The sequence below is a fragment of the Ranitomeya imitator genome, chromosome 2 (assembly GCF_032444005.1).
Source record: "Ranitomeya imitator isolate aRanImi1 chromosome 2, aRanImi1.pri, whole genome shotgun sequence".
Classification (NCBI taxonomy): domain Eukaryota; kingdom Metazoa; phylum Chordata; class Amphibia; order Anura; family Dendrobatidae; genus Ranitomeya; species Ranitomeya imitator.
Genome location: NC_091283.1, coordinates 823810534 through 823824433, shown reverse-complemented (window position 1 = coordinate 823824433; position 13900 = coordinate 823810534). Strand labels below are relative to the sequence as shown.

The 13900-nt window shown below is 42.2% G+C and overlaps 1 protein-coding gene across 1 annotated transcript in view; it reads right to left on the bottom strand.

Moving 5' to 3' along the window:
- HPSE2 (heparanase 2 (inactive)) overlaps window positions 1-13900 on the bottom strand; it is a 306115-nt gene that overhangs the window by 278325 nt on the left and 13890 nt on the right. Inside the window, exon 2 of the mRNA XM_069755025.1 lies at window positions 7404-7558. Coding sequence (XP_069611126.1) covers window positions 7404-7558 — 155 coding nt within the window. The remainder of the gene's footprint in view (window positions 1-7403; window positions 7559-13900) is intronic.

The following is a 13900-nucleotide window of genomic DNA, read 5'->3' as shown; positions in this document are numbered from 1 at the left end:
ATGGATATGCGTCCGAGGACATGCATCCAGTTGAAGTTTCTATTGGTGTTAGTGGGGCTCCCACCAGCATGGGCCTGGTTGCGGTGGTGACTTCTGTGACCACGGTTGTTGTGCCTCTGCTCATTATCATTACCACATACAGGATTACAATGACTGATAACACCTCTGTATGCCCAGATGAAAGAATGTCTAGAAAGATCTCTTGTAGAAGTCAATGAGCCATAGTCTATTGCTGCCTATGTCACTGCGGATGTTGAAAATAACAGGAGGTATGAATACTAGTATTAAGCCTAGTGACCAGTGAAGAAATTGAAGATTTATGATAAAAAAAAAATCATATGCACCATATTTTGGGGTGTATAAGACGACTGGGCGTATAAGACGACTGGGCGTATAAGATGACCCCCAACTTTTCCATATACAATATGGAGTTTGGGATATACTTGCTGTATAAGACGGGGGTCATCTTATACGCCGGGTGTCGTCTTATACGGCATGTGTGGTCCGGTCACGCAACCGCGACGTCATCTCCGGTCCTTTGCGCAATGCATCCTTGGGAACGGAGGCCGCCGCTTGCACCGCTGAGAAACGGGGGCCGTCGGAGGGTAAGTATATTCCATATTTTGTTTTTTTATTCTTTTTTTTACATGAATATGGATCCCAGGGCCAGGGCCGCCATCAGGGCATTACAGCCGTGACTGGCGTAAGGGGCCCGGTGAGCAGAGGGGGCCCGCATCGGGCCCCCTCTTATCTGCTCACCGGGCCCCTACCGGCAGCCGTAGGCTGAACCGGGCCCTTAGCGGCGGCCGGCGCTGCAGCTGTACGCTATTGACATGCGGGCCTGCGCCCGCACGTCAATAGTTAACAGCCGCCAGCCGCAGCGTGCAGGTCGCCGGCGTCTGACGTCATTGTCAGTCGCCGGCGAGTGCACAGTGCAGCTGCGTGGAGAGATCAGGAGCGCGGCAGGTAAGTAGAACTTTTTTTTTTTCTATTAAGAGCGGAGAGCGGAGAGCGGCGATCGGGGGGGGGGGGGAGGTTTGGGCAGAAGGCTGGACACAGAGGGGGCAGAAGGCAGCTGGACACAGAGGGGGCAGAAGGCAGCTGGACACAGGGGGGCAGAAGGCAGCTGGACACAGAGGGGGCAGAAGGCAGCTGGACACAGAGGGGGCAGAAGGCAGCTGGACACAGAGGGGCAGTAAAGCTGGACACAGAGGGGGCAGAAGGCAGCTGGACACAGGGGGGCAGTAAAGCTGGACACGGGGGCAGAAGGCAGCTGGACACAGAGGGGGCAGAAGGCAGCTGGACACAGGGGGGCAGAAGGCAGCTGGACACGGGGGCAGAAGGCAGCTGGACACAGAGGGGGCAGAAGGCAGCTGGACACAGGGGGGCAGTAAAGCTGGACACAGAGGGGGCAGAAGGCAGCTGGACACAGGGGGGCAGAAGGCAGCTGGACACAGAGGGGGCAGAAGGCAGCTGGACACAGGGGGGCAGTAAAGCTGGACACAGAGGGGGCAGAAGGCAGCTGGACACAGGGGGGCAGAAGGCAGCTGGACACAGAGGGGGCAGAAGGCAGCTGGACACAGAGGGGGCAGAAGGCAGCTGGACACAGAGGGGGCAGAAGGCAGCTGGACCCAGAGGGGGCAGAAGGCAGCTGGACACAGGGGGGCAGAAGGCAGCTGGACACAGGGGGGCAGAAGGCAGCTGGACACAGAGGGGGCAGAAGGCAGCTGGACACAGGGGGGCAGAAGGCAGCTGGACACAGAGGGGGCAGAAGGCAGCTGGACACAGGGGGGCAGAAGGCAGCTGGACACGGGGGGCAGAAGGCTGGACACAGGGGGGCAGTAAAGCTGGACACAGGGGGGGCAGAAGGCTGGACACAGAGGGGGCAGTAAAGCTGGACACAGGGGGCAGTAAATCTGGACACAGAGGGGGCAGTAAATCTGGACACAGAGGGGGCAGTAAATCTGGACACAGAGGGGGCAGTAAATCTGGACACAGAGGGGGCAGTAAATCTGGACACAGAGGGGGCAGTAAATCTGGACACAGAGGGGGCAGTAAATCTGGACACAGAGGGGGCAGTAAATCTGGACACAGAGGGGGCAGTAAATCTGGACACAGAGGGGGCAGTAAATCTGGACACAGAGGGGGCAGTAAATCTGGACACAGAGGGGGCAGTAAATCTGGACACAGAGGGGGCAGTAAATCTGGACACAGAGGGGGCAGTAAAGCTGGACACGGGGGGGCAGTAAAGCTGGACACGGGGGGGGGGGCAGAAAGCTGGACACGGGGGGGGGCAGAAAGCTGGACAGGGGGGGGCGGGGCAGAAAGCTGGACACATGGGGGGCAGAAAGCTGGACACGGGGCAGAGTGCTGGACAGAGATGGGGCAGAGTGCTGGACAGAGATGGGGCAGAGTGCTGGACAGAGATGGGGCAGAGTGCTGGACAGAGATGGGGCAGAGTGCTGGACAGAGATGGGGCAGAGTGCTGGGCAGAGATGGGGCAGAGTGCTGGAGAGAGATGGGGCAGAGTGCTGGACAGAGATGGGGCAGAGTGCTGGACAGAGATGGGGCAGAGTGCTGGACAGAGATGGGGCAGAGTGCTGGACAGAGATGGGGCAGAGTGCTGGACAGAGATGGGGCAGAGTGCTGGACAGAGATGGGGCAGAGTGCTGGACAGAGATGGGGCAGAGTGCTGGACAGAGATGGGGCAGGATTGGAAACAGATGGGGCAGGATGGATACGATGGAGACAGATGGGGCAGGATGGGGAGATCATATGGGGTAGAATGGATACTCATGAGGGCAGGATGAGAGAACATATGGCTGGAGCCTGAAATGAGACACACGGTGGCCAGGATGGCGAATATTACCATAGGGGCTAATTAAGGGATATTATTATTGCAGTGATGTATTTATTTTATTTTTTGAGTATACTGTTTTAAATGGGGGGGCGGTCCTGTTACTGTGTAGAGTGATACTATGTTGCCTTCTTCATGTGGTGTAATGTAGAAGTTGGGAAAATTACGTAATGTGTTCTACAAGCGGAACTCGAGATAACTGTTTTATTTCCTGCAGAGACGAGTCCTGGCTGGATAAAGTGATGGCGGTCTGTGCTGGATGAAAGATGAAGGACTTCACCTAGAGACGTCACTGGTGAGTCAGTGTTACCTATACACTTACACTATACACTGTATACTATATACAGAGGTCCTGTGTACAATGTCACCAGTGATCACTGTATTATCTATACATTATATACAGAGCTCCTGTGTGTAATGTCACCAGTGATCACTGTATTACCTGTACACAGACACTGCTTACTAATTACAGATCTCCTGTGCATAATGGCACTGATGGTGATAGTATTGTGGGTTTTTTTGTATTACTGATCAGTATTGTAGTATTCAGTCATTGTTGGTAATATGTGGTCTGGTCATGATGTGGAGGTAATATGTGGTCTGGTCATGGTGTAGCGGTATTTGTTCCTTGTATTTTATATTATTCGATCACTGTGGTGGTAATATGTCATCTGGTCATAGTGCTGTGGTATTTGTTCCTTGTATGTAGTATTATAGGTCATTTTAAAAATTGAAAAATAAATAAAAATATACCTAAATTGTATTGCATATTTTAACAAATATTTAGTAGGTTACAGTAGAGTAGGGCCCGGCCAAAAGTGTCTACCTTGTTGTGGTGGCGGCTTAAAAAATAACATAAAAATTTAATTTAAATAATAGGTCAATTTCTTATGACACTTTTCCCTTTAACATGTTCCGACCAAAGCAGTTAATAAGCTCTGAACTGAGAAACGACAGGTGAATACTGGATTTAAATGACCAAAGCCCCTCGGGGGCCACATAATCTCAGCTGTAAAATGTAGCATCTAGGTGAACTTAGCTGTCAAGATGAAAAAGAAAATCTGTATTCGCCTCCGCAGTGAAGCCCTAAAGATTGATTTCGGCATAACCCTTAGCAGACTAGAAGTGTGGACAGATAATTTGTGGTTGGAGTTATACCTAGAGGAAACCTGCTATAAATTTAAGGGGATTTTTGTAGTAAACAATAATTCTATATTTGTGGGGCAGGAAATAGCCCCTACCACACCTTTTTTGATTTACTGATTCCTAAATACGCACCACATGTGCCCTCCCCCTGCTCTCCCAGACACGGTTGCTGAAGCTCTGTTCCAGATTTAGGTGATGAAAACTTCAGAGCCGTCCTAACAAGCTCTGCAGAAAGGTTCATGGTGAGAGGCTGCTACTTTCCTTTGTTGCCACCGGTGCACATGAAGATACAAATGAAGAAAGCATATTTCACCAAATAAAAGAGATAAAAGTAAAGTAAAGAGGCACTAACAATAACGTACGTTGTCAGCTAATGTGCAAAATATGGGTCATGGATAGATCTCCCAAAGAGATACAGTGGTGAGAAGAGCAAAGCAGCGATGTGTAAAGATGCAGAAACTCCTTGATAATAGTTATATGTTTATATTTTACTTTTCCATACTGTGATGCACATCTGATTTTAGCTATAAAAGGAAGAAGAATCAAGAAGACCCCTATATATGTGTTTTGTTAATGCGAACGCTCCCCAGAACATTTACTTAATAGACTGGATTCGCATTAGCGTCTCTTTTTCTAAGCGCTCATTCACACGATCGGTTTTTACACATATGAGAAAAGCAGACCAATTTTTCTGTTTAGACCTTGATCACGGTATTGCTATGAGCGCCACCCATTTTTCTTGTACATGGAGAAATTATAAAAAAAAAAAAAAAGATTCTCCACCTTCTCCTTGTGAAAATTGGAGCACATTTGAATATTATCTAAGTGCGATCCATTTTTTTTCACGGACCCATTGACTTGCATCGTCGATTTTGATCCGACCCTAGGATCAAAATCGGACGTGTCTTCATGATTTTTCCGTGAAACATCACAGACATATGAATGGCCCCATACACTATCGCAGGTACTCGATAGCACTCGTATGTTAAAATCTGGAATGTGAATGATTCCTAACTTTTGACAAGTATTTAGTACCAAAGTAGAAGACAAAACAAAAGTCAAGTATGCAATCCTTGGCCGCAGCTTAAAAGGACATGGACTTTTTTTTTTAGTTTTATGCAAGCATTTAAAAAAGTTAATTCAATAGGGTTTCTTTTAAAACAATTTTGAACTGTTCGGCTTCTACAGCCTCTATGTACCACAGTACATAACAGACTGCAGAATGAATTACCGGCGGATTCTCCATTGAGATCGTCTAACATTCTCCAGAACTATCTTCCAAGAGCATTTATGGCCAGAAGAGATGATCAAATCAATTCTAAACTAATCAAATTGAGAAGCTCCCAAAATTAAGGGAAATTTGAATTTTGGGCAATTCACTTTATGCAAATCCAGCAGCCACTATTGTACTGGATTCTGAGGGTTGGGAAGAGCTTAACCAAACCATGAGCAGCATGAATCAGAGTCTCGCTGCACAATTGGAGCCAGGTATATTTTTTCTGAAACACTCATGGAGTTTCAGAGAAAATATAGTTTGAGGATCTGGCGCTATTTTGGTGATTTACACATCTCTTATGGGTATAAGTTGTAGTATTGAGAGATACAATTCATTTTATTCAAACAATGTAAAGGAAAACGGGAAAAAATTCAACTGTGGTGAAATTGCAAAAAAAAAAAGTAAATATTAACTGGCGGCAACAAGATTCTACGAGTCAGTAGTATTACGGCAATATTAAACTTATAACTTTTTTTTATTATTTAAATAGTGAAATAATCTTGGAATTCTAAAAAAAAATTGGATTGAGGCGCCATTTCATGAGACCCATAAGTTTTTTATTTCTCTTGATGGACTTGTAAGAGGGTTTGTTTTTCTTATGAATCAAGCTTCCGTTTTTTACAATTTTGGGGTGGATGAGTTTTGTTTTTATGTAATGAAAGGATTAACCGCAGTCTCCTCCTCTGAGGCCATGTGCACACGTTCAGTTTTCTCCGCGTTTTTTCACGTTTTTCGCAGTAAAAACGCTATAAAAACTCATTAAAAACGTATACATTATGCATCCTATCATTTAAAAAGCATTCTGCATGTTTTGTGCACATGATGCATTTTTTTCCGCGAAAAAACGCATCGCGGTAAAAAAAAGCAGCATGTTCATTAATTTTGCGGATTTTCTGCGTTTTTCCCGCTATTCTATGCATTTGGGAAAAAACGCACCAAAAACGCATCAAAAACGCGTAAAAAAATGCGAAAAAACGCATGCGGATTTCTGGCAGAAATGTCCGGTTTTTGTCAGGAAAATTTCTGCAAGAAATCCTTGTTTTAAAGGAATGAAGACAAATCCCCTAATAAAATTATTTCGAAAGTTTCTTAACATTCCATGCTGGACAAAAATGATATAAAAAAATCTAAGTTTTCTTACTCTTTAATTCATTTTAAAAGAGGGGACTTTGAACTTTCGAATGTATGACAAAATGACATTCACGGCTTAAAAGGATTGTCCAATACTCAGACAACCCCTTCTGAATCCTCGTCCCCAGTAAAATAATAACACTTATACTCCCCTGCGGTGCAGGCTCCATTCTAGAACTGTCGGCAATGACTTTCCCTGGGATTGCATGACATTGTTATGTCACGCAATCCCTGTAGCCAACCAGTGCTGGCTTCACTCCAATCTACTATGGATGTAACTGACATTCATAGAAAGTAAGAGCTGAGGTTGATCTCTCACTTCTTCAGAATGTCTTGATTTGTTGGAATGGAGAGTGAATCCAGCACTGACTGGCCAAAGTGATAGCGTGACACAACAGCGTCATGCAATCCCCGGGAAAGTCAATGTCGACTCCGCTGGAACAGTGTCGGCATCAGAGGTGAGTATAGGTGTTATTATTTTACTGGGGGGAACACAGGGATTCAGAAGGGGTTCTCGGAATAGTGGATATTGTGGAAAAGTTTGATCTCCCAGGTATAGTGTCTTAACTGTCTTAGATGATGATTGAGGGGAGGAGAGATAAGAGTTACAAACTGTTAGAGCGAGCTCGCTGATGGACACACTGGGAACTCATTATGCAGTCTACTATATGCTGTGATAATTAGCAGTTATAGAAGCTAAAAGGTTCAGCATTTTTAATCAAACCCTCTAGCAAAAATCCTTTTCAAAATCATAACAAAACCGTTGCATCTTCTAAAGTGCTTTTTACAATTCACAGCATGCTGAGGTTTTGCAACGATTTAGGAAAACCATGATGAAAAAAATGCAATCAAATTTGTAACGTTGACTCCCATTCTTGCAATAAGTTGACATCGTAGAGAAAGAACCCCCAACTGTCCGAGATATACAGCATATCCTGAGGATGTGCCCTAAATGACTTAGGTGGCAAAACCTCTTTAAAAAAAAAAACTTACCGTCCTCGTAGTTCTTCAGATAATTGTCAGGGCCAGGTCCTCTATTTTTTGCTGGGTTCTTGATGTTTTGAAACTGCAAGAAATCAGTTCTTCTGCCACCAAATCTCAAGTACGCAGGCGCCAGACCTCGGGCAAGAGTCACAAGCCTTTTGGAGCTAGGAAGAAAAGAAAATACATTATATTTATTCTTAACATATATTCTATGTACGATGTATTAAGACAAGGTGATTCCACGTAGAAACCTTACATGGTTATATGATTGCTCGGTAACTGTATACGGGGGATATCGCTTACAAATAAATATAGATGGAATTGTAGTCCGCGCGCAATGTTCGCCTGCTTGACAATAAAGCTTTCATGCGAGATTCTCTTGGTGGTTATCACATACGTTTAAGATTTGTTAGGTCATAGACGTGACATATGGAACGAAATGGCCATATGCCACGTATCTGTAACCTAATGTGATAAGAATCTGTGAATGCGCCATACTATGTGACCTACATCAAGCAATCTGTAACCGCTAACACGTACATGATCCAGATAACCTCTACGGCGATGGACACACACAGTTCTTTCAAGGGTTTCGAGGAGCAGATCTGTTTTATAAAACTCCTAAAAACGATGGAAAGACTCTATTTATTCCTAAAACCACTTTGCTGTTCACATGTTCACTCCTTGAAAAGTGTTTTAATTCTGCTTCAGGTTTTGAACAACACCTTGTGGGAAAAACAGAAAGTGCAAGTGGCGCCTGATAGAATCTGCTCTAAACTAAGCCCCGTCCAATCAAAGGCTGCAAGAAACGCTTAAGGGAAAAAAAAACTCCCCTTCGGGCACTCAACATCTTTTTCAGGTGGATTCCACCTGACAAAGAGCCTCAAAAATATGAACAAAATGCTCAGCAGCGTCAAAACGATATGTTCCGGCTAATGTAACGTCGTTTAACCTCTTCCCGGTTTGGAAGCCGCTGAACAGTATAGCGTGAAAGACGGTGATGGAGCCGCCACCAGAACGATGGCAAAGCCGCCTGAAGAAGATGACCGCTGATGTTTCACTAAAGCGGCTTCGCCTGGGAAAACTTGGCGGATGTAACGGATTGTAAATGACGCCGTGTCATGATGCATATGACGGCGTGTAAATGACGCCATGCTCATGTGACACAAGATGGAACATGTACTGTGCACAGTAATGTCGTTTTGACATTGCTGCGCACTATGTCCATTTTATGCGGTGCGTTTTCAGACGGATCAGATGGATTTCACTTGAAAAAAACACATACAAAAAAAAAATAATTCAGTAAACATTTCACGAAATGAAAAACTCCTCCAAAAACTATCCAACAAAGGAATGTTCCTTACCACTTGAAAACTTGTACCACCTTAGTGCCCCCCCAAAATAATTTCTAAATCAATAGATTAATGGCGCGTTCACACTACTATTGTGTTACGTTTCTATTATTGCGCAGGGGTCTCTGCCCACATAAGGGTTTCAGTATTATTAATGGGACGTCAGATAGTTGGGGACCCATTACAGATTTTGCATTGCGGTACCAGTTAGGCTTTGTTTTCATTGTGTTTTAGGGGTTTTCTCGCGGTTTATATTTGGAATACGCATCGGGATCCTTCGTTGGTTTATTAGCTAAACATGAAGACTGAAAAGTGTTCTGAACATCGCTCTGCTTACTGTCTGCATCATTGCAAATTATAGAACTTTTGCTGCATGTTTTGCAGTAAAATGATTAGGATCCATCATGATAAATCCTTTTTACGCTACATGAAAAAAAGTTGGTGTTATTTGTGAGATATGTGAGCACTCTGTCATTGGTTTAAGGCTTCATCATCATTGTGAGAAAACAGACACGAATTTACAAATGTAACCAGTTCACTATTTACGTCCGGAATGTGAAAAGTTTATTTTCTGAGCTTTGTGTTGTTTTTGTTTGGATTTTGTTGTCTGTTTTCATCTGCATTTTCCTACATACATTGTTACAGAAATTCCATAATGTGACATGAAGCAAGTATAAAATATTCTTTAGTACGTTTCCCTTTTTGTAACATCTCTTTGACTTTTACGGGAAGAGTTTGGGAGTTATATAATATGGACACAAAAACACAATTGTAACTAAAAGTAATTTAACACAACTGATACAAATTAATGTATCGGTTTGCATCATATAAAAAAAAATGGGATCGCTCAAAGAATTAATGTTCCGCACCCAATAGAGCAGAAAGAAATGCAAATATTATTATAGTATAAAGAATAAAGAGGACTTAAAATAGGTCCAGTACTCATATATTCTAAGGACTAAACCTAGATATAGAAGATCTGTCACCGATTCAATGTTTTCCATTATCAGGTCAGTTGGGTGATTAGATGGCATATGTGTAAAGATATTAGAAATTGGTTCCCAATAATTTGAAAACTGGTTCCTACTTGTGTAAATATGATTCGCTTGTACTTTTTTCTCTCCTATAAATACGATGATCATTCATGAAATAAGTGAAAAGAGTCAAATAAATTAAACTATTTCAGTGTTATAGTCTTAATGATTTTCTTGATGGCTGATGAGCTGTTTGGAGTGTGATCTCTATTAGTAAAGGTAGGTACAGCGTTGCTATAAAGTACCATATTATTAATTCAAGGGAAGAATAAGTCCATAATGTATCATGCATTAGAACATGCTATGATTCTGTTTCTCTCGGCTTCCGTATAAAATGTGAGGCACAAAGAGGTACGATATGGTGCAGTAATTTGTAATATGTCCGTGTACAGGACCCCCTTAAATATTGCTTCTGCTTTCAGTTCATGACAATAATTCTCAGCTTAATATATCCTTCTGACCATGATGATGATTCAATGGTTGCAACAATGTAACCTTGCAGTAATGGGGGTCCTAGGTTCAGATCCAACAAATGGCAAAATCTTCACGGAGTTTGTATGTTCTCCCAATGTTATCTCTGTATACTCCAATTCTTCCCAGACTCCCAAAAATCACATAATAATAGGGAATTAAAATTGTAAACACCCTATGGATACAGTGAGTGATGACGATGCCTGCAACATAATATGTTGGCGCTATTTAAGCAAGCATAATAAATAAATGTATTCAATTTCCAGAAATACAATGCAAAACAAAGCAATCATCATAAATGAAACCTCTAAATGCCATTTATCATCTTACAACACAACAACACAATGCCGGAATTGTATCACATTTGCAAAACTTTAAAGGACTACAAACTACACAATGTATTTCTCTACCGGTAGAACACACATGTATCAATAAAAGTGATTGCAGAATAGAACGTTTTCAGGATGAGCAACAAAATATCACAAGAAGTAAATAATATTTCTCCGTGATCAGAAATATTATAGATGTATGATAATGGGATTACTTGCATTATACATATGGTAGAAATCAGTTTGGTGTCCACTGCTGACAAAAGGAAAATGAGAGAATAACATTTATTCCAGCTGTCTAGAATAGATTTTTCTTCTACTTATGAACCACCATTTCAAAGAAATTACATTTAAGGAAAATGTTTTTTTTTTTGGTCACTTGGCTCAAATTGTCAAACTTTCTGCAAAATTTAGAGCAAATTTACTATTGTATTTGTCATGAAATGCATCAATATCATACACATTTCCTGGCCAATAACGTCTCATTGGGTTGAAAGTGTAAATATACCCCCAAAATATACCACAGTGACAAGTTCATCTGTTTCAATTTTTAGCTTCATTAGGGATTATCACGTAAGATGAGACAAAATATTGTTTTACATTTTTTTCTGCAGAGCAATCCAAGAAAAAAAAAGTCTTATAAAGTTAGAATAAAATTTAAAATGTAACAACAAAAAAATGGAAATATGTGCGCCAGGACAATGTATGGTAAATAAATTATTAATGACATTTTTACAAACTTTCTTGAAATATAAATATTAAAAACAATGACATGTCAATGATTTCAGCAGTAAAGAAAAAAGGCTAAAATTTGTGGATGAGCCACAGTGGGACCTCAAAGTAGTTAGAGTAGATCACAAGGTGCTATGTTTATATAAAGAAGAGCAATAATAATAATTAATCAATAGTATACAATAGTGTAAACATAAATACATACAAAAGTGTCTATACAAACAGTGCAATAGTAAATAATCAGCCACATCAACAAAGTTTAAAATGCACTAAATGTATTATCCAGCATGGGCCGCGGTGATAAATGTGCTGCGTATTTAGGCTTTCTGGTCTAAACTTATCATCTAATATATAAAGCTGAATGTGTGTGTGTGTGTGTGTGTATGTATGTCCGGGATTGGCATCTGCACCGTCGCAGCTACAGCCACAAAATTTTGCAGACTCACACGTCTGGACCCCGAGAGCGTCATAGGCTATGTTGTGAGGTGAAATTTTAACCCCGCGCTTTCCAATTCACCAAACAATTTTGCCCCTATCTACATAATGGGGAAAAAGTGAAAGGAAAAGTGTTGGAGGCAAATTGACAGCTGCCAGATGTGAACAAGGGGGACTTAAAGAGTGAGAGCGATGGCGCCAAAGAGTATATACCGTACAGTTGCTAAGGTGGGGCCCCGACATGGGATACTCACCACACACGGGGATATGAACACACACACACAAAATGCGCCACACACTACCACGTGCTTGAACACATATGCCACCCTCAGCACACATTTCACCACACATACACCAACCTCGCCACATAAAAGTCGAAACACAAAAGTCGCCGCTCAAAACTCGCCACGCGCAAAACTCGCCACATGCAAAACTAGGTTCTCGCAAAACTCGCCACACGTGCAAAACTCACCTCATGGAAAACTCGCCACACGCAAAACTTGCACGCGCAGATAAATTGCCACATGCACAAAAGTTGCAACACATGCAAAAGTTGCCTCACACAAACAAAACTTGCACACACTCAAAACGCACCACACATAAAACTCGCCAGGTGCAAAACTCGCCATGCGCAAAACTTGCTGCACACAACTTGCTACACTAACCTGTCACATGCAACTCGACACACAAAAAGTTGCTACATGCATGTCGCCACACAAAACTCATCTCACAAAAGTCGCTACATGCATGTCGCCACACGCAACTCAACACACACAACTTGACACATAAAACTCGCCCTAAAGCACACACAAATCTGGTATTATCCTTCAAAAATAAAAATCTGACTAATAAACAGACAAACTACAAGAGCAACAAATGTACCATATAGGAAATACAGCAGCTGTCAGTCACATGACCTGTCTATTATGTGTATGTGTGAGCTAATATATACTGCCAGGGGGGAGGGCTTCCTGTTGGCTGGGGATTTATCAGGCTGCCAATTTATCTTACAAATACTGAGGTAAAAATACTGAGCAAATAACGTGTGAACGAGGTCTAATACAGGAGATCACACAGGTATATACTATATACAGGGGAGATGACACACAGGTATATACTATATACAGGAGGAGATGACACACAGATATACACATCATATACAGGAGAGCTGACACACAGATATATACTATATACAGGAGAGATGACACACAGGTATATACTATATACAGGAGGAGATGACACACAGGTATATACTACATACAGGAGGAGATGACACACATATATACTATATACAGGGGAGATGACACACAGATATATACTATATACAGGAGAGATGACACACAGGTATATACTATATACAGGAGGAGATGACACACAGGTATATACTATATACAGGAGGAGATGACACACACATATATACTATATACAGGGGAGATGACACACAGGTATATACTATATACAGGAGATGACATACAGGTATATACTATATACAGGGGAGATGACACACAGGTATATACTATATACAGGGGAGATGACAAACAGGTATATACTATATACAGGGGAGATGACACTCAGGTATATACTATATACAGAAGCAGATGACACACAGGTATATACTATATACAGGAGGAGATGACTTACTGGTATATACTATATACAGGAGGAGATGACACACGTATATACTATATACAGGAGGAGATGACATACAGGTATATACTATATAAAAGAGGAGATGACACATAGGTATATAGAGGAGGAGATGACATACAGCAGGTATATACTATTTACAGGGGAGATAACTTACAGGTATATACTATATACAGGAGATGACATACAGGTGTATACTATATATAAGGGAGATGACAAACATGTATATACTGAGGGGAAAATGAGGGGGGTGAGGTGAAAATGAAAAGGTGTGAGTGCAAAATGAGAGGAGTGAGGGAAAATTGTGGAGTGATCGGAAAAAATGACAGATGTGAGGTTGAAATGACAAGTGTTAGGGGGGAATGAGAGGAGTGAGGGGGAAAATAAGAGGAGTGAGGGGGAAAATAAGAGGAGTGAGGGGGAAAATAAGAGGAGTGAGGGGGAAAATAGGAGGAGTGAGGGGGAAAATGAGAGGTGTAAGGGGAAAATGAGAGGCATGATGGGAA